This window comes from Notechis scutatus, chromosome 3 (assembly GCF_049901735.1).
Source record: "Notechis scutatus isolate UNSWTSFEM ecotype Mainland chromosome 3, rNotScu1.2, whole genome shotgun sequence".
Lineage (NCBI taxonomy): Eukaryota > Metazoa > Chordata > Lepidosauria > Squamata > Elapidae > Notechis > Notechis scutatus.
Genome location: NC_142011.1, coordinates 104603038 through 104625148, shown reverse-complemented (window position 1 = coordinate 104625148; position 22111 = coordinate 104603038). Strand labels below are relative to the sequence as shown.

Genomic DNA, 22111 nt, shown 5'->3' with positions numbered 1-22111 from the left:
TCTTTGCATTCTTCATTGTGTTGGATTGTAGGTTCCATATTTCCCAACTAATGCCATACAAAATTACAATAATGGGTGTGGTAGTTGACAAGGGAAGACAAATACCTGAAGCAAAAGATTAGTGTAGGTCTTTCTTACAGAGTTGTAAATCCTTCCACATGGTGAGTGTGGAGTTTGCAAATGTTCCATAAAAGCATAACCTGTAAAGTGTTACATTTTATATTCAAATAAATGCCCCCTAGATTTGTTAGATCTTCCCCATTTTCTGTTTTTGTGTGTGTGTGGAACTACAGCTATGGAATGACAGGAAACTATTGGATGAATTTAGGAAACTATTGGATGAATTCAAATGAGTAGCCCATAGTAGATCCCATCACTCGCCTTGATATTTAAACAGAAGGCAGGAAGAATTAATCAGTTTTCATTCAGTTAACAGATAATCAGAGTTGGAAGGGACCTTGTAGGTCATCTAGTCCAACCCCCCTCCACCCAAGCGGGAGACCCTACACCATTTCTGACAAATGCAGTCTAATCTCTTCCTGAAAGTCTCAAGTGATGGCGCTCCCACAATTTCCGAGGGCAAGCTGTTCCATTGGTGGATTGTGTTTCACTGGTTCTTTGCCCGTCTTCCATATGATGGTGGATCTCAAGGGGCTTAAGCTAAGGTTTCCAGCATTGGCAAACCTGAAACAGGTCGATAACCCCCTAGAAAATTAGAGATTCAAAAGGAAGTGGAGGGATAGACTCCCTTGCCCTCCCTTCCTCAACTACAAGATATAACGCAGAGCTACTCTATAAATTGTGTTCGCCTCATTTCCCTCCTACCTATTCTCTTGCCTCTCTATTTCTTCAGCTTACACAGTGGTTAGTTCTCAACTTACAATCACAACTGCGCCCAGAATTTATATTGTTAGGTGAGACAATTGTTAAGTGAGTTTTGCCCCATTTTGCGACCTTTCTTGCTACAGTTGTTAAGTGAATCAATGCAGTTAAATTAGTAACACGGTTGTTAAGTGAATCTGGCTTCCCCACTGACTTTGCTTGTCAGAAGATCACAAAAGTTGTTCACGTGACTCCAGGACACTGAAATTCTCATAAGTATGAATCAGTTTGCCAAGTGTCTAAATTTTCATCAAATGACCCCTGGGATGCTGCAGTGGTTGTGAGTGTGAAAAAAACGGTCATAAATCATTTTGTTCAGTTGTAAACTTCAACTCATTAGCTCATTTAGGTCACTAAATGAACGGTTGTAAGTTGAGGTGTGCCACTTCTAAAGAGCTACAGAACAGATTTGTACTCTTGGTTCTAGAAAGAACGCTTAACCCGTCAGGAAGCAAAAGGAAGCAGAGCAATCCTTTTAAATTGGAGAAGTCTTAACAGTGTTCTGATTACTGGAATTTTGCATGTGAGGAAGAGGAAATGAAAGGAGCTTGCTAAGATCCTGCTGAATCAGAAACAAAAGGGGAAAACAGAGATATGTTCTGTAGAAAATGGTTATTGGCTGTTTTTTTTATCTATGGGCAGACATATTGGTATCCTTTATCACAGGGGTCTCCAACCTTGGCAACTTTAAGACTTGTGGACTTCAACTCCCAGAATTCCTCAGTGGATTTCAACTCCCAGAATTCTGGGAATTGAAGTCTACAAGTCTTAAAGTTGCCAAGGTTGGAGACCCCTGCAGTTTATCACACTCCATATGTTGATCTTGGGGCTTAATTTCCAAGTCCAATTTTCCTCCACTGGGTGCTTTGTAGATGTGTTTAAACTATTCATAATCAGAACTCTGAGCCATCTTTGTTACTCTATATTCCTGCCTTCCCGTCCTCATTCCCACCCTCCATATTATGCCAAAAACAAACAAACAAACAAACCCCATGACAATGGCCTTTTGGGAGAAGAACATATGCTTGCTTTTCTGATTAAATATATCTGAAAGAGCAAGATGGCTTTTCAGGTGAATTTGGATCAAACTAAAAGCTACAACTAGCAGTCTGATTTGAGTTTAGGCAATGCCATTTACAAAGTTCATTGTGTGATGAAAACACACCATTTTAAACTGAAATATGATACCTAACCCTCAAGAAGTGTGACTTTATCTTATGCGGCTTTAACAGAAGGCCTTTTATCACATGCCTAGTGTTAATCAGTTCTTTGATGCAACCAAGTCCCCAGGACCTGGGAATATTTTGTATTATCTTCATTTACAGAGGATAAAGAGTCTCTTTGCTAGAGGTAGTCATCCTCTAGCACTCAGCCTTTACTGGCTGAGAGATGTCACTCATTATCAAGATATTTCTGGAATACGGTAATTGACGCAGACCTCATGTTTGAGTTTCATGGCCACGATGGTGGCTTCATGGCAAAGGCCACGATCTTTTGCTCAATCAGTTATATCGGCATCTGTTGAGGCCAGCCTGCCTCTGGTTTTTGTCCACCGCCATTTAGAACAGTTCCCTTATCTAGAGGACTGGCCCTTAATTGTGAACAGGTAGCCCTGTATGTTGCTAAGTGAGACTTTAAGTGAATTTTGCCCCATTTTACGATCTTTCTTGCCACAGTTGTTCAGTGAATATTGCAGTTGTTAAAGTTAGTAACCATGTTTGTTAAGTGAATCTGATTTATCGATTGACTTTGCTGCTTATCAGAAGGTCGCAAAAGGGGATCACATCATCCAGGGACACTGCAATCGTCATAAATGTGAGTCCGTTGCCAAACATCTGAATTTTGATCACATGACCATGGGGATGCTGCAATGGTTGTAATTGTAAAAAAGGATCATAAGTCACTTTTTTTCAGTGATGATGTAACTCTGAACGGTCACTAAATGAGCTGTTGTATATTGAGGACTACCTATATTCTCTTTTCAGGGCTATCTCGCTATTTTACCTCAAATCATTTGGACATTAAAACTTGATCAGCTTCCAAATCAATTATGACAGACTTTGCTTTCTTTTTGGATGATAGAATTAATGGGGGGAGGGGGAGACCCACAGTAAATAGCCACAATTTTACTATTGCTGCAACTAACATGTATATACAACACTGTTTCTACAAAAGAGTTAGAGACAGCTTTTTTGCCAGCTACTAGGCACCCTGCTATGGGTGGTAATTTCTGTTCTGTTTTCTGTGCCTGAGCATAAGATAATTCCTCCTCTTGTTTCTCCCTTGTGCCGAGGGATCCTTCCATTCATGGCTGATTTCAGACAATTTCCCCAAAGATGCTTCCTTTATGCCAGACTAAGACACCAACGCCCTATAGGTCAGCATTGTATTAGTTATTGTATTATTGATTTGTTCTAACAGTTATAGCAACAGAAGCTTGCAAGTCTGAACATGCCCCGACCCAAAAAACATCTTCATGTGGACTAGGTAGAGCTTGCTTGTCTTGAGATCTTTTCTCAAATTAGTTTCTACTCCAGGCTCCAGCCCCATTTCTCTGACTGTTGCCTTGTAGTGACTCTTCCTGTCTTTCAAGGTCATTTCCTATATCCTCTACAACCTCCCTCCCTTATGCATGTCCTCACCACCACTGCTTCTATTTCCTCCATACCCTCTGCATCGAAGTTGTCTGGTCTAGCCGTAGAAGCATTGAGACACATTCATGAACTTAAAGCACCTCCAAGACTGCCTTTGTCATCAGTCTACTTGTCAGTCTTCCAAGGTAGATCAGGTCAGGAAACAAATACAAGAACAAGTGGAATTCTCTTGTTTTATTGTTATATTGTTATAGGATATACAAAAGCCTTTCTCTCCATCCAGCCTTAGCTCACGCTCACATAATCATTATTGAATTCCTCCTTCGAGGCCGTCCCCCTTGTTCCTCTACTTGACCTTAGATAAGCTTGAACTCAGCTGCAGCTTTCCAGAAATTAAACACCAAAAACTGCACCAATATGACAGAATTGTTATTATAACAAAAAGCCCTATTACCACAGTTGCCTCTTACAATTAAGGTTTTTGTTCCACTTTATTACATCTTGGATTAGGTTTCCCTCCCCTTTTTTTGGGATGGCTTAGTAGAAACCTACTTTGTGCTTCCCTTGGCGTGCGCTATTGGCTTTGTCCACATTCCTGTCCTGAGAACTCTACTGTACCCCACATCCATTGCTGGATTTTTAAGCAGCTTAATGGAAATAGGTTGAGGAATTTATCTGAATACTTCAGTTTAATTTCATGTAATACCAGGTCTTTCATATTCTGGCTTTTCTCTTTCATCTGAAAAAAAAGTCACGCGCGTCTCCAGTAACATTCATACAAAAATCCATAATTCATAAAAATGCATCATGACATCATCATGCAAATGACATCATCATGCAAATAAGAAGAACAGATGCAAGGGTGTTGAGTCTCATGATTTATGTGATGATGGATATATAGTTGTCATTTCCTTACCCTCCCACATCCTTGCAGAATGCAATGTTTGGTTTCCATAACAATATATCTCCTCTTTTTTTTCCTTTGCAAAGTGGCCCTTTTCTTTCCCTCCTGACCACAGTATTTCACCAAAAGCCTAGTATGTTCCTGCTGTTTGTGATTTCTCAGTGTTCATGTCAAAAACCAACTGAGTTCACTGAGGTCCAGCTCCAGTTGACCTCTCAACTCCTCCCTAGCTAGGAGTTGAAAATGATTTGATGGCACTTTTACTAGTGGATCTGATGGGATGGGTAGGAGTGATTGTGAAGAGGAAGTCCCTAAAACAACCCAAGTCTTGTGCCATGAAGGGCTTTATATGTCATCTTGAACTGTGCTGGAAGTATACTGGCAAACAATGTAGCTTGTGAAACAGAGATGTAATATGCACTAACCAAGGAAGACACATAACTGTCTTTGCAGCTACATTTTGTACTAGTTGTAACTGATTCAACCAGGCAAACCTTTTTTTTTCCTTTTATTAAAAGCTTTTATAGCACCTTTCATTTGAGAATGTATTGGAAACTGCATCATGACTAAGTTAGTGGTAATTTCTTAAACAAGATCCAAGCCTTTTGTCTAAATTAGAACAGGATTCAAGACGATTTTGGGACCATATAGAGTTGTACAGGCTTTACTGCCAAAATACGAATGACTCAATTTGAAAGGCTAGAGTTAATAGTTAATAGCCAGATATTTTTCTGCTTGCTATTCTCTTGATGTCAGGGAGTATCAGCAAATCTTGGCTGCCAGTTGGAAAAATTATTCTTTTTCTTTCTTTCTTTCTTTCTTTCTTTCTTTCTTTCTTTCTTTCTTTCTTTCTTTCTTTCTTTCTTTCTTTCTTTCTTTCTTTCTTTCTTTCTTTCTTTCCTTCTTTCTTTCTCTCTCTCTCTCTCTCTCTCTCTCCTCTCTCCCTCTCCCTCTCTCTCTTTCTCCCTCCCTCTCTCTCTCCCTCCCTCTCTCTCCCTCTCTCTCTCCCCTCTCTCTCTCCCTCCCTCCCCCCTCTCCCTCTCCCCACCCTCTCTCTCAACAGTCATATTTCTTGAATGTTGTACAAAACAAAACAAAATTAAGGAACAGCTCCTGGCTATCTAGTTCATTTTTATACACTCAGTTATATGTCTTCACATATTGGAAAAATATTTTTTTTTTGGTCTTTCTTCCTTCCAGACTGGAGACCTGCTGTGATGCTGGGAGCTATAGATTGTGCTGATTTTTCCAATAAGAACATCTGTTATAAGTTTGGAATAAAGAGCTACCCTACTGTGAAGGTAAAAATTCTGGTGGTGAGGGTTACCATTCCTGTTCTCTACATCCGGCATGATCTTGGATAATTGTAGGCCAGCATCCCAGAAGTAGCTGATCTAGATCTTTTTTCCTCCATTTGGAACCAGCATTAGATTGCTGAGCACAACAAAGTCAGGTAAAGAGACATGCAGTACCATCTATCTGGTGCATCCTGTAAGGCAGTTAGAAACACTTGTACCTGGTGATCTCTCAGGAGGGGCAACTTGCAGCATCCCCAAACTTCCTTTTGTTTCCTTTTAGAAATTTGTGTGGCTGAATTCAGATGGCAAACTCTTCAGAAGTGCTACATGATTTCTAGTTGGATTTTGGCAGGAAAAGAAAAAAAAAGAAAAATTGCCACTACATAACTTTCATGATGTCACTAACTTACATGGCGTGACCCCTGGCCACCCATTGATCTAGAACAGGGGTAGTCAACCTTTTTATACCTACCGCCCACTTTTGTATCTCTGTTAGTAGTAAAGTTTTCTCTAACCACCCACCGGTTCCACAGTAATGGTGATTTATAAGGTAGGGGACAAAACCCCTACCGCCCACCATGAAAGCCAGAACGCCCACTAGTGGGCGGTAGGGACCAGGTAGACTATCACTGATCTAGAGGTTAGAGATTATTTGTACTGTGCAAATGTGCCTCTTACCACAGCCAGAAATAGACATGGATCCAGATTGCAAGTTGCAGAAGACAATCCAAAGAGCTCCCTGTCCACTGCCTTGCAATTCATAGGCCAAAATGAATCCCAGATAACAGGGCTAGAGGGTGCCCTAGTCATCACTAAAGACTTTATTCATGAGGAATCAACCATTAGACGAATTGTGACGATTTTGTCAGTGAAATCATGTACAATTGGTTATAATAGCCAAGTGGGAAATTTCTCTCTCCAGTTTTCCCTGAAAGAGAATTAGAAACCCTGAATAGGGGTGACAGCTTACTGTCTCAATTGGGGGGAAAAGGAGCTTACTTTTCCTGCTTTACGGAAGACCATGCTTTGTTCTCTTAATCACTTTGAGATAAAAATGAGCTCTGATATATGCTACCTACATGTTCTGGCCCTGAAATTAGAGAAACCATTTGTTGCCACAGAGGCCAGGAACTTCTAGGCTTTGTTAGAGCCATCCCCCCAGCACATTAGGGTTGAAAGCCCCTAACGGCCAACAATGGGGGTTCACTACCAGCCCTGAGACTACTCCAAGCATCCCGAGGAAGAATCCTGCCCATAAGATCCCCAGCTTGTCTCCACAGCTGCAGTATCTCAAGAGCAAAGGCCTTGGTCACAGGTAAGTACCACATCAAAGACAAACCATCTCTGACCTTGGTGCTAATCTTGCTGAAAGATACAAAAGTCAGCTGAAGGTATTTCAAATAAAGGAACTTGGTTGCCCCTGCCCAGCCAGGTTTCAGGTGCCACCTCTTTCCCAAACAGTTTGTGGGTGGAGGTGATTTTTCTGCAATTTGTTTCCACCTTTAAGCCAAGCTTCCAGCAAACTGGCCCTGTAGCCTCTAAGGATGAGTGGTTGGGTTGGAAGTTGAGATAGCCATCAATTTGGAGCGTAGAAGTTTGCTGTACACTATGGATTTTATGGATTAGACACAACTTGTATTAGGTTACTTCCATATTGTTGGTTGGTTAGTTGGTTGGAGCCAGTGCGTACTTCTGAGATTCAGTGTAACTGTTGAAAGGAATGATATACCGTGATGGTAAACACCCATGGATTCAATTTTATATCACCAAGGAAGCTGCATAATTGGGTGCCCTTCAGTAAATCTGCCTCTCCTAAGTCAAAGCTTTCTTTTGTTGAAGGTACATGAGACAGTATAGCACCTAGTCCTGGTTGTTAGGACATTCACTGTAAAAAAAGAAAAAGAATAGAACCCTACTAGCTTAATGTTCATGGGAAAAAGCAAATAAATTAGGCTTGCAGAGAGAGGACTGGTTTTAATAGACAAAGATGGTAATTCTCTTCTTAGGATTTGTGGTCCTGGATCTGAATTAATCCTCACTGTGCAGTTATTTAACATGAAAAGTAATCTTATCCATCTCCAGGAACTTGCCTTTTTTAAACTTAAGTTTCCTATTTACATATATAAGCCTTGTTCCTTTCCTCTCTTTCTTGGGTTTACATTCAGTTTTTGTTATAAGATGATGTGGCATTTTCTGCTTCCTTTTCCTTGTACTTTGTTAAATCTCTAAAGCCAAGCTCTTGATTTGTGTACATTTGATCAGGTGGAAAGTACACAGCTGGCAGGACATGCTATAAACCTTTCCAAAAGAATCAACATAGGAAAGGGAAGGCATATTTGCTTAGTAATTCAGTTCTGTAGCTTTGCCCTATCCAATGGCACTGGCAGCATAGGGATGAATTTTTCCCACAGAACAATTAGAAAACTTAATTTGCAGTTTTATTTCAAATGAGTGATAAATATATTTTGGAGGTGATATAAAATGGGGCAAAAACAATAAATACATCTTAGCACACACACACATAAAATCACATCCTCATGCTCAGATATGATATCTGCACTAAGGGAATGTAACTGCCTGAGACAATATTGTTTAAGATTTTGTAAAACAATATTATTGCAAACCAGTTGGAGAACGCTCTCTCTGTGTGTAACAAACAATTTTAAAGAAAATAAAATAATGTGAGAGGATATCATTTTTTTTAAAATGAGGGAAACAGGAAGGCAAAACCAATAACCTAACAGGACCTGGGTGAAAAGAGAAGCTTTGGGCAGGTCCATCCCATATGAAAATATGTACCTTTTTTTCCTTTTTACACTTCCAAAAGCTTGGGCTTAGGTTGAGCATGCCCAGAGGTCAAGAAATATTGGAATATAATTTGATTGTGGCTAGAAGAAATAAAACAGAAAATTGAACCCAACTATTTCTGTTAGGATAATAACAAAAAAATATAATAAAAAAGATAAATACATTATGCTACATATCTTAACAGCTGCTAGGATTTCCTACGCACAATTTTGGAAGCAGGAAAATATACCATCAGAGGATGTTTTATAAAAAAAAAATAGACTGTGCAGACTGAAATTAAGAGAGAGTCAATATATTAATGTCTGGGATACCTGGTATAAATGGTTTAAATATAAAAAGAAATCAAAATGGCAATTAGGTAATAAGAAACTATGTAAATACTTATATCTATATTTATATCTATACTTATTTATATATTGAGTTGAAATTGTATAATGAAAGAAATGTGTATATAGAAAGATGATAAGGAAATGTAAAAGATGTCTTGACGTTGATATAATGATGTATAAAGTTTTATTTTATGTTTTTAAATTTTGAAAACTAAATAAAATTTAATAATTGTTTAAAAAAAAGAAAGAAAAGAGAAGCTTTATAGATCCTTACAAGGTATTCATGTAGATGTGCTATGAATTTGGGAAGAGATGGGAAATATTCCAGAATGCTGCCCCTATCATAAGAATTAGGGTTTGGGAAGGCATAAAAATACCTTGAAGAGATAGAATATATAGTGACAACTGTTTGTCTGATTTTGGGCCAAATATGATAACGTTAGGAATTATCCTTTCTCTGGAGCGTATAGAAAGTTTTCAGCTAAAATTGTAGCTATGAGACCATGTTCCTGGGGTGGTGAGCACAGGGAATGTGAAAAACAAGGAAAGAAACCCCCCCCAAATTCCTTCAGCTCCCTGATGGTTCCTACAAAATGATAAATCATAAACTGTGCGTTGGAAAACTACCATGGTGAGGTTCACAAACACACATACTAAAGCAGATCAGAGATTTGTATGGCTTAAAGCTGTGTGATGAACCAATTACTGGTTCATCTGATCCTAGCAAGTTTATATTTCTGGCATCATCTTTTAATATTTGCAACTACATGAACTATTCTTTCATCTGGCATTTTTGCTAAGAAATGGATTATGTCCGTCCGTCCCCCGTCCCCCCCCCCCCGGGAATGCCTTTCCAGTTCTGTCATTACATCTTCCCTATGAAATGACCAACATTCTTTGGTTGTTCCTCTGCTGGTAAAAATGGGGTATTTATTCTGGATTTGTGGGAAATGCCCAATCCGGCAAGGAGGAGGAATCAAGTGGGGAGTAATCCATGAATTGTTTGCAGTTGCAAGAGATCCAGGACTTCCCCCGCCCAACTTCCACCTTGCCATCCCCACACCCAAATTCCAAGAAACAGTATCTATTTGTTCCCAGAGGAAGACAAGCAGTCTGGGGAGAATCCTGTATTATGGGTAGAATTGTTTGAACTTGAACGCCTCGTGTGTTGATCGTTGCTTGGGCCTGACAGGATCCCAGAACAGAATTCAGTAGAATTGAAAGAGGCATTTTAATTTTAATTTAACTTGAAAATAACAATTCACAGGGATTTTAAAAAGTATTATATATACAATAGTTTAACAAAAAGACAGTTTTTAACAGAAAGATATGAATGGATTGAATCATTGATGAATTGATAATGTGACATCAAGTTGGTGTTGAATTTTAGTGACAACATAGGAAGATTTTCTTCATGATGATCTGTTCCTAATCTAGTTTTTCAGATCTTCCAAAAGTGAACAGAAAGGGAAGATATCAACAAAAAAACTGTCTTGGTAATTTTCTTCCATCTCAATTTATATACTTCTCTCCCAGTTTGTAAGCTGATGGGTAAGAACTTCAGATTACAACTGGGTAATTGTGTTTCTTAACATACTCCAAAAGCAACGTTTAAAAGCAAAATCTAACTGTGGTTTATTTCTTTCCAGTTTTTCAAGGTGTCCTCCCAAAAACCTGAGGATGGCGTACAATTCAACAGTATGTACCATATACAGAATTCTTGCCAGTAAAGTGGCAGTTAAATAAATTGTCTCTTTCTATCCCCAAGGAAAGTCATGCTAATCAAAGAGAGAGATGATCCACCATGTAATAAGACTGTTATTGTATTGCAGTTTCTTTGAGACGTTTCGTTCCTTTCCTTATACCTCTTGTTACATATTTTATTTGGGCAAGGCCTTCTCAAATCAGCAAATTGGGACTTCCATTTCGGGGTGCCAAAATTCTGCATCCAGATAAATAATATGGGTTATTATAGGTAAATCAGAACCTGATTAACTTATTTAGAAAAGAACATATGGCTTGACTTTCTCTTGTGGATTAATTCAAGGCTTAACCTTGTTCAGAATAATATATGCTTTCTTTTTGCTTTAAAAAAATAAACTATAACCAGTTGTGGTTGGGTTTTACATTTCCAAATAAACTGTGTGAGTACTGGCTTATTTTCTGTTTACCTGGATGAAGATCTCCTTAAAACCTAAATATTATTATCTAATATTATTATTAAGGATAACCAAGGAGTGTTTCTCTTGGAAGAAACTTAAGAATCTGTAATAAAGAATTCTCAGCATGTTTGTTAGGCTGCAATATGGACCTGCCATAGTGTAGGTAAATAATTGAATCAAAAGAAAAAGCAAAGCGGAAAGTACTAATGCGCTGCTGCATGAAGAATGCCTCCAGCAGACTGAAAGGCCAGCATCTAAGTCTTCCTATGAACTCCAACAGATGCTGTTGATTGTTTCTTGAACTATAAGAGGGTCAAACAATTATTCCTTCTTTATTGGTGATACTTGTTAGACCACATTTGTGAAGTACTTGGTCAAGAGAATTGCTCAGACTCTCTGTAGAGGAAATCCCTTTCAGGAAGTATTGTACTCTGGAATGAGCCATGTAAGAACTAAGTTGGGTGTGGCTCCATGGCAGAAGGGTTGCGTTTGAGTGGCTAGACTCACATTTACTTTTGCCCTTCAATTCTCAACTGAAAATGGAACTTGTTGGGGATACAGCAAGCATAGAGAGATATTTGCTGGGACAAATGAGCTACGGGTAACTGGAATTCACCTTCCTCTAAGTAGCTGTTCAGGGAGGGAAAAATGGCTCGGTTCCTGTTGTTCCATGTTTAGAGGTTTGACCTTCAAAAATCTATAAAGATTATTTGCATGATGTGATCATTTCCAGCGTACTCTCTCTACATGGATACAAATGATAAACTAATCAGAAAAAATGGAATCCTGACATTTAAGCAGTTGGAAAGCATGTGTTGGCAACAGTCCCCAGTATAATCAGGTGGTAGAAGCTGCTGGGACTTTGCCCATGCATGGTATCTTCTGGGGTAACCTGAATTATCTTGAGTTATCTTGACTGGTTGACTGGGATTTCACAATGATATGCTTCCTTTCCTGTACAGAGTATGAAAAAAACATTGAGTCTCTAAGAGGGACCATAATCACTTTAATGGAGATTCATGGAGATACATGGCCTTCTGCCAGCCCACCTTTGCGCCCAACAAGGTAATTTGAAAGGAGATTGTAAGACAAACTATCCCTTTTAAGTATCAGTATGCATGCTGTTCGTTTTTCCTTCAACTCAACAGAATATGTAAAAGGGCTTTGGACTCTGAAAACTGAGCATTTAAATTGCATTAGATATTCAAAGTACTTCATTACAACAATTGAATAACATAGGATAGTGTTGCCCTACACACTTAGCAGACTGAAGGTATCAGATCCCTGCACCAAAAGAGATTGTAACCTAAAATCATTGATGAGAAGGATAATAGAGAAAGGGAAAAGAAAGTAGAGGCTGGGGCTACAGTGAATCAATGTGAACAGATATACCAGTAACTGGTTTGTGATTTGTACTGCTAAGTGTGTGTATTATCTCTTAAAATATATATGCACCTTCCATGTTGAAAAATCATCATGGAGAATATTTTAAATTCAGCTATAAAGTCACTTGACAGTGGGATGGATGGCCTATAAGTTTAATAAATAAGTAAAATAGAACATAAAAAATCAGAATAATGTATGTCTTTAATTAAAATATGTACTATGTTGCGTGAATTGAAAGTACATGATCAATTATTTGTGATTGTCGATCTTGATAAAATAATTTCCAACAGTTGTAGAAAAATATTTTAAAATATTAGATCTTGTTTCTGTTTTGTGAAAGGTTTCTAATATTTTCATGTTGAATTAGTTTTTGAATAGTAGTAGAAGATGATCTTGAGATCACATTATCAAGTCAGAAGGCTACAGGAATTGATGGAATATTTATATAAATATTGCAAATCAGTAATGATTTTAACCAAGTTATGGGGGCAAATATGGACATAATAGTTACCAGATTGAAGAGATCAGTCTACATATTGAGACCAAAGAAAGGGGACTTAACAGAGTGCGTGAACTATCACACAGTAGACTTAATTTCACATGCTAGCAAAATAAATCATCCCACACAGATTAGAGCCTTACATGGAAAGAAGGGGGTGTGTCAAATGTTTAAAATGACTTTAGAAAATGCCAAGAAACCCAAAGAATTCCAAAAAGAGGTCAATACGTTTTTCACTGATTACCAAAATGCCTCTGATTGTGTCAGCCCAGATTCTTCTCTGCCTTGTGAATAACACTGTAGCATTGCTTGTCTTACAAAGGAGAATAGTGTCTTACTTCTGCAACCCAAGTTATAATTGCCTTTGATAAAATCTTTATTCAGTTTGATGATCTGCCTGTTTCTTAATGAGTCTGGGTGGTTCAAAATACATGAAACAATATAAAAAGAATATCATAGAAACAACAGACAATAAAACCAGGCTCCAAGAAAAAAAAAGGAAGAGCAAATGGCAAACCCCAAACCATCTTACCAGTGACTAATATCCAGGAAAGGAAGCACCAACCTCCCTAGCCCTGGGTTTGGGAGAACAGCCATAGTCTCATAAAATAAAACAAGTATGCCCTTAACTAAAAAAGCCTTTGTCAACAATGGGCAGTCAATTGCCCCTCTGTAATTGGTTACTCAATTAATTATATAGAACCCACACTTGGGGTGACATTCTGTGGCCTACCCAAATGCAGAATAACTTAGCTTTCCTCAGACTGGTACCTCCCCTCCAATATGTTGAATTAAAATTTCCATCTTCCCCAACCAATATGTTCTTAAGTAATTTAGAAGTTCATCATCAGGGATGGTTTCTACATTGTGTTGAGCCCCAGGAATGAAGAAAGGAGGGGGTTTCTATTCAAAGATTCTGCAATTTTGTCCTTCGCTGACAATTAATAGTCTAATTATATTTGTAATTTCTGGTTTTATTTTGTGGACAGAAATATCCATTCATAATACACTCATATTCTCTTGTAAGGAATTGAGTGATTAGCAGAACTGACATTTCATTATTTGGTGTTGTATGTTTTGGAGATAACCATCAGCTTGCAAATTTAAAATATTACATATTATTCATTTTATAAAGTTTATAAACAATGACTCAGTAAATGATGTGTAGTTAGAACAGTGCTTCTATAAACATTGAAAGACAAGTTATAGCTTATAGTATTTGAATATGTGTTGTAACAACTTCTCATTTACTGAATCATTGTTTCTAAATCATTATGAAACTTCTACACACCTATCAAACTTCTTTATATATATAAAGTAGAGTTTGAACATTTCCTGTGGTTTTCTGTTTCTTGACATAAGACCTGACAACACATTGGGTAATCAAACCTATTGATTTCTCATTTAAAAATAATGTTTATGCATTAGAGCTGATAGTTCACTTGGAATGTGTGATGAGTTTTTTTTTCTTTTGGTGGACAAGGTTTAGAAGAATGGAAATTTGTTGAAGTGGGTAGGAAGGAAATCGTACTAAACATCTTACTAAAGTCTTACATCTTACTAAAGTCTGACTTTTTTTGCTTGACAAAGGTTTGACACAAAAATGTATTAAAATGTGATTATAAGGCTCCTGTAAGGATAAAGCCTAAAATGACTTGAATTGGACACCTAGACATGGGAGACATATGAGATTGGAGTTTAGCTGGCTGTGGGTTATCTATCTTTGCCTTGCTTTTGATTCTGGAATTAGAAATAAACTTTTAAAAAACCTCAAAACTATTATTCATAATTATATAAACTGATTATGTCTGAAAAAGCATTATTACTTCTATTCTCTTGGAAAACATTATAGGTAGTCCTCTACTTATAACTACGATTGAAACTGAAATTGTGGTCACTAAGCAATATGGTCATTAAGTGAGTCATCATGTGACCAGACCCAATTTTCTGACCATTTTTGCATTAAGCAAATTGCCCCAGACATTAAGCAAATCACATTGCCATTAAGTGAATCACACAGTTGTTAGGAAAATCTGGCTTCTCCAATTAACTTTGCTTGTTGAAAGCCAGCTGGGTTGATTGCAAATTGCAATCATATGACCACAAAACATTTCAACTGTCAAAAAAAAAATCAAGTCAGTCGCCATTTGCCCTAATTGTGATCAGATGACTGCAGGGGTGGTGCAATGGTTGTAACTAAGAGGACAGAAAAGCTGGAGACCAGGAATTCAACCCCCATTTTAGCCATGAAAGTCAGCTGGATGACTTTAGGCCAGTCATTCTCTCTCAATCCAACACACCTCACAGGGTGGTTGCTGTGTGGAAAATAGAAAGAAGGTGTGTTGGATGTGTTCACCACCTTGACTTATTACTAAACTAATAAAAGATGCAAATATATAAAAGCAAGCAAAAGCAAACTTTGAATTGTCATTAAATTAACAATTACCTTGTCAAATCAAATCAAATCAAGTTTATTATAGTCAAAGACCAGAGACCAGAACAAATAAAAACACTCAAGGAATATTCAGTTAAAAAAATTCTAGAATAAAGTAATAAATAACAGATAAAATCTATATTAAATAACAATTTGGCATCCAATCTGTCAGTTAAACATGGCCTAACTATACTATAATATCAACCCTTAAACTGTGCGGCCCATAGTCATTCAATACTAAAATGCAAAAGAGTAGTAATGCAAAAGGTTTGCAACATCAGTTGTTCAAGTAGCTATGGTGGATTAAATAAAAGCAAGCAAAAGCAAATTTCCAACTGTCATTAAACCAATTATTACCTTGTCAAAAGGAAAAAGAAAAGAAAAGGGTCCTAATTGCCAGAGGACAGTGGTTTAGAAACAGTGGTTTTCCCCAAAGATAGGATGTGCTTTTTTCCTTGCCCTGGCTGTATATCTTTAAAAAAAACACCCACCAGAAATAATATTCTATCTTGGTTCTTTGTCCCCAACTCTATAACATGCCTGTCACTTGTTTCAGGACATGTTGTTTTTTACATTTCAATGTAAAAATAATCTTAAAATGAGATAAACCAGACCTTTTCAATGTGGGTACGCTGTCAGTCAGTACTGGGTGATGAATGCTGGGAGCGATATCAGTACAGTGGGAGGATGGCTATATGAAGGAACAATGACGAAAGCCCTAGCTAGATTTTGTGGAGGTGGACAATTTGCACAAGAATGTTACTTTTGATAGTTGCTCTATATCTCTTGTAATACCTGTTCTCTAACAAGTACAGATGTAACAGCTGAAACTTTTTCCTATCGCTGATATATCTGTGGTAAGGAATGATGTTGCTGCTTTTATTTGGAAAAGAGGAAATAGGTCAGATTTTTTTAAATTTGCATTCCTATATTCCCATATAAGATCAAAAATCCTGTTAGATTAAAACATGTATTGCTGTTCCCTACATTCAGGAAGAATGCTCATAAATTGGTTGGGTAAGAGATCTCCTATAGCAGGAGGCAATGGGCAACTAATTTTGCATAAGAAATGTTAATCTGTACTTGGAACAATATATAATATTCTTCCTCTTTTTCAGTGTGACAGAACTTCGTGATTTCTTTCTGGTAAACAACGTGACTTATTTGGCCTTGATATTTGACAAGGACGACTCCTTTCTGAGCAGAGAGGTGAATCTTAATTGATTGTTCAACATACACATCACAGTCAGTATTATTATTGTTTATTAAATTTATATCCTGCTTCTCTACACAGAAAACTTTGAGGTCTCTAACCTAACATTAAAATAAAGACTTGAAATTGGATTAAAACTTTTAAAACACAGGTAGATTGATATCAGTGTAAGTTCAAATAATATGATATTTGGTTTAGTGCAAATTAATACCAGGTTGTGTTTAATGTGATCACGTTAACGCGAGGCTATAGCTTGGGCAATTGAAACGTACACAGGTGCATTTGCCGTTGGGGTTTTAGACGCTGCTAATCTTCGTGTGTGCAAAATGGAAAAAGGAAGATTCTGTCAGAAGAAAACAGCACAAGTTTAAAAAAAGAAGAGGTTTGTTATTACCTTGGAGCAAAAATTTGGTGTAATTGAAGACATGAATGTGGTTGTAGCAATACTAAAATAAGATATATTGAAACACCCGTATACTTTTTTTGTTTTTATTTTGTTTTCTGTAACTGCTCTGTGATTTTGTTAACCATAAATTTTAATTAAAAGTATATTATTTTATCCTTTATTACAATAATTAATTGTTGTTTAAAACATTTCACTGCCTATTTGCTGATTCACTGGGCTATATGGATGGGAAGTAAAGCACAATCAGACTTGTAAGATACTGCTACATTGTGCCTGGGAAATAATTGATAACCAATTTCAGGATTTTCTACACAGATACAGTTTTGGTATTAGGTGTCTAGTAGCGCTGTATTTTGCACTAAAATTTCGGGACACTCTTGAAGGCATGGCAGGGGTCAAATGATTAATGGCTCATTGGAATGACCTTTAATCAACCTGACCAGGAAACCTGCCCCAAATGAGTTTTTAGAGCACGCTCTGATGCACAGATAAATAGGCTAATTAAACATTATGTTGTTATAGACCTATAACTTTTGTGGACATAAATAAAAAGTACTGTATATTGGCTCTTCCTTCCTGTTCCTTACTGGAATATCTTATATGGGTTAAGCACTCTGTTTGACATATTAATTTAATCCCTGATACTATCCACAATAACTATTCTAGGGATATTTCCCCATCTCTACTGGTTAATTGTCCTGTGAAGTTTTTGGTGATTCTGAGTTTGATTGTTACTTTGCAGATGTTTCATTACATGACTAGGTCATATCAGTGCTAGTGAATGAGGAGTTTGCTCCCTGTTTATATGCAGTAGCTTGCCTGCCAGCGTTGGTGGGGGTGTGATTTTCTCCTTGGTAGTTTTACACACCATTCATTTACACACCATTCAAATGAGACCATAAAAATGCTAAGAAGGAAATAAAAAGAGCAGAGCACTTCCTTCCCAGCAGTCTGCACCCAGATAAGCAAGGATTTTGTTGTTGTTGTTAGCTTCAAAGTCCGACCCACTGCGACCCCATGGACAACATTCCTCCAGGCCTTCCTGTCCTCTACTATCCTCCAGAGTCCATTTAAGTTCATGCCAACTGCTTCAGTGACTCCATCCAGCCACCTCATTCTCTGTTGTCCCCTCCTTCTTTTGCCCTCAATCGTTCCCAGCATTAGGCTCTTCTCCAGTGAAGAGTCCTTCCTTCTCATAGGCGGCCAAAGTATTTGAGTTTCATCTTCAGGATTAGCCTTCTAAGGAGCAGTCAGGATTGATGATCTGTAGGACTGACTGGTTTAATCACCTTGCAGTCCAAGGGACTCACAGCAGTCTTCTCCAGCACCACAGTTCAAAGGCCTCAATTCTTTGGCTCTCAGCCTTCTTTATGGTCCAACTTTCACAGCCATACATTGCAGCTGGGAAAACCGAGCAGGGATTAACACCAGGCAAATAATCATGAAAAAAACAAGACCCTAATCAAGGAACTGCTAAGGAGAACCTTTGCCCCACCCCCAATACTGTATATAAATAGGGAGGAAAGCCCACACTCACTAGCACTATTGATTTTATCTAGTTGGGTACTGAAATGCGAACAACCAAGCTCAGAGAGCTCCAAGGTTCCACAGTTTCACCTTGAACTACATGTGTTCTCTTCTATTTGTCCTGTGTTAGGACAAGTTAATATTTCTGGAGATATTTGTTTTACAGCTTTGGAGTGCTTCCTCTTCCCTGGCCGGTGCTTATTTTATTGAAAATAACCGCTATGCATATGTGTCCAGATACCATCTCTTGACAAGGTTAAATTGAAGGAAGCAAATGTTATAGTTCACAGAACACGTTTTCTCAATATGATTAAACAAAGTAATTTTTAACTTCCAATTGGTTAATCTCCTATGAAAGAATTTATTTTACATAATCCGCCCCCACAAATGAAAGGAGGAAACCAGGATAATGCGTCTGCTGGTTAGCTTTTTTCATTCAAGGTGACAGGGATATCCCTTTTATTTCTTCACAACAATTACATTTGTATGGTAAATTAGAATATAATCTCTTTTTATAAACTGTATTTCCAGTTAAAGTAAACATGGATGACACTGACAATAGGATTTTGTGAATTTGACCAGACTTTTGTTTTAATTTTTTTTGACAGACTAAGCGTGAATTTCAGATTTAAAATTAAGTAGGGAACATCAAAAAGATATTTAATTTAAAATCTAATATACATGTGAAAGGATGTAAATTCTGATTCTAACAGCACTGACATGTGGTGGCAACACAGAAAATTTCTCCATGCATGAAAAAGTGTGGATGAGCAGCTGCTGATTTCAGCTCCAAGCATCTTAGTTATTTCCCTCCCAATGTCTCTTTTTAGCTGCCAGTTTTTCTAAAGACGGAAAAATCATTTGTTCTTCAAAAGAGGAGAAGGTGGAACTAACTAATGGACATCCATTATGTTGCCCGTGTTTTTATGTACCCTCTGGCTTTCTATGCCTATTTATCTTTCAAAGTCTGAACAGAAAGACTTCTCCCATGCAGTAAAAAATATTTATAAACATAAACACAAAGATTACGCTAAAAATCTTTAATTGTGTAATCATTACGCAGAGTATATGTAATGGTATTACCTACCTCTTTTCCAGTTCAGGATTCAAAGGAGACTTTGGCAATGGATATATCATTGCTAAAGAAATAATAATGGAACATTCCAAAGAATGTGTGTGCCTCTGATTCATCTACAAATATGCAACATGATACTGTTTAGATGTGAATAACCTGAAAAAGATCAGCAAGACTTCATTGGTAGTGGTTCATGAGAATGCGTGAGAGCTGCAAGAGAAGTCTTTCAGAAGATTAAATTTTCGAATAGAGGAGGAAGAAGGTAACTTCTTGTGTCCAGCTGAGCAATATTGACTCATGCCTTGTTTGATTCTAGGTAGCACTGGATATGTCTCAATTTGAGAATATTGCAGTAAGGCAAGTCCTGCAGAGCAATGAAGAGCTAGTGAAGCAGTTCAACATCACTACATTTCCATCTGGCCTCCTTGTGACCAATAATGGTTCTTGCAGAAGCATCCCTGGGTGAGATGTTATCATAGTCACAAAATCCTCCCTGTTCTGTTTTATCTAGTACTGTTGGTAAAATGCATACATTCTCCGTCACTCATGTTCATTCTTCTTGAGTTCAAGAATTTAGGTTCCTGTAGCAACCCAGAGAATTTTTTGTGAGGACTTTCTATCCAATTCACGATTTCTTTTACATATGTTACAAAAATTGACTGTCTATTCTTAAATTTTGTTTCATAATTATTCATGTAAGGAATTTGCAGAATATTTATATTTTGGGGATTCTCGGACCAGTTCCTGTGTGAGGGGTATTATTTAGAATTTATTTTTATTTTATTCTTATTTAGAAGGTGAGCTTATGAAATTTACAGGTGACACCAAACTTGGGGGAATTGCTAAGATTTTGGAAGATAGTTTCAAGAATCAGAAGGATCTTGACGGGCTTCAGCAATGGGTCCTGTCCAATAAGATGAGGTTCGGTGGTTAGAAAAATAAAGTCCTGCATTTAGGCAGGAAAAACCAAATGCATAGGTATAGAATAGGTAGTACCTGGCTCAACAATAGCAATGGAGAGAATGAGGTGTCCTAGTGGACCACCACTTAAGTATGAGCCAGCAGTGTGCTGCAGTTGTCAAAAAATAAATAAATACAGTCCAAGGCTGCATCAACAGGGATAGCATCAAGATCACGAGAAGTGATAATACCGCTCTATATTGCACTAGTGAGGTTATACTTGGAATACTGTGTCAAGTTCTGATAGCCACAATAGAAAAAAAATGTGAAGATCCTAGAAATAGTGCCGAGAAGAGCAGCAAAGATGATAAGGGGCCTGGAGGTTAAACCATATGATGAATGGTTAAGGGAACTTTGTATGTTTAGTCCAGGGGTCTTCAAACTTGACAGCTTTAAGACTTGTGGACTTAAACCCCCATAATTCCTCCTTCAGTCATGTTAGCTCAGGAATTCTGGGAGTTGAAGTCCACAAGTCTTAAAGCTGTCAAGTTTGAACCCTTGGTTTAGTCTAACAAAAGGAAGTATTAGATGAAATATGACAGCTGTCTTTCAGTACTTGAGGACCAGTCACAGAGGCTGACTTATTCTCATGAATACCTGAGGGAGGACAAGAAGCAATGGGTGGAAGCTTTTAAAGAGATATCATATCTGGAACTAAGGAGAAATTTCCTGATAGTACGAGCATTGAACCAATGGAACAGCTTATCTCCCCAAGTTGTGGATGCTGGAGGTTTTCAAGAAAAGATTGGACATCCAGAATGGCCTTGGGCAGTGGGTCAGACTAGAAGACCTCCTTCCAATCCTATGATTCAGGCATTGCAGAAAACTGCAACAGGATAGATTTGTACAGAACCTCTGTGATCATTGTAGTAAGAGATCAGCCTGTTATATCTGTATTCATTATAATTCAGACAGCTGCATTGTCAAAACCTGTTTTCAGCCAACTGTTTGGGCGTTCGAGTGTTTTTATCTGCTAGCTGGGCTGGAAATGACGGAATCTCCACTGATGGGAGGTTCTTGTGCGTGAAACAAAAAAAAACCTGGATTTTTCTTTAGGGCGTTGCTCAGAAAGAAATCTCCTGGGATATAAAGGATTTGTGTACGGAGGGTGTGGGTATGGGATATGTCTTGTTAATTTCTTACAAAAGCATTTCAGGTGCTGTTACTCCAGAAAGGCAAGCTGTGTTCCTCTCTTGTTATTGCATCACACCCAGACCATAATTAGAATCCTCTAAGGCAGCAATATCAAACCTGGTTCTGTATAGATGTGAGGAACTGTGCCTCCAATTACTATGATAAATTTTGGACTGTGGTCCTGTAGTTTAATCTAAGTCTCCCCCAAACTAGACTTGAGCAACGTGTGTGCCACGTGTGGCCCCACCCATTTGTGGTAAACTCTTGTATCCTTTAGTATCATGACGCTAGACCTGGTATATATTGGATTAATGCCATCTGATCTACACAGTTTCTTGTCTTGTACATTCCTTCTTCCCTCTAATGATTTATATACACTGGCTTTTTTGTGGTTAGCTGCACATGTTAGGAGATTTCCTCTGAAGATAACATATAATCCAGCACTAGTTGTACTCACTATCTAAAATAAACAGTTGTAACTTCTAATGCTGCAGTGTAAT

General features: G+C 37.8%; 1 protein-coding gene across 1 annotated transcript in view; it reads left to right on the top strand.

Moving 5' to 3' along the window:
- The window catches only part of QSOX1 (quiescin sulfhydryl oxidase 1), a 59462-nt gene that overhangs the window by 11943 nt on the left and 25408 nt on the right, over window positions 1–22111 (top strand). Inside the window, exons 2-6 of the mRNA XM_026669231.2 lie at window positions 5581–5681; window positions 10465–10513; window positions 11940–12042; window positions 16415–16505; window positions 19834–19979. Of these exons, the coding sequence (XP_026525016.2) occupies window positions 5581–5681; window positions 10465–10513; window positions 11940–12042; window positions 16415–16505; window positions 19834–19979 (490 nt within the window). The remainder of the gene's footprint in view (window positions 1–5580; window positions 5682–10464; window positions 10514–11939; window positions 12043–16414; window positions 16506–19833; window positions 19980–22111) is intronic.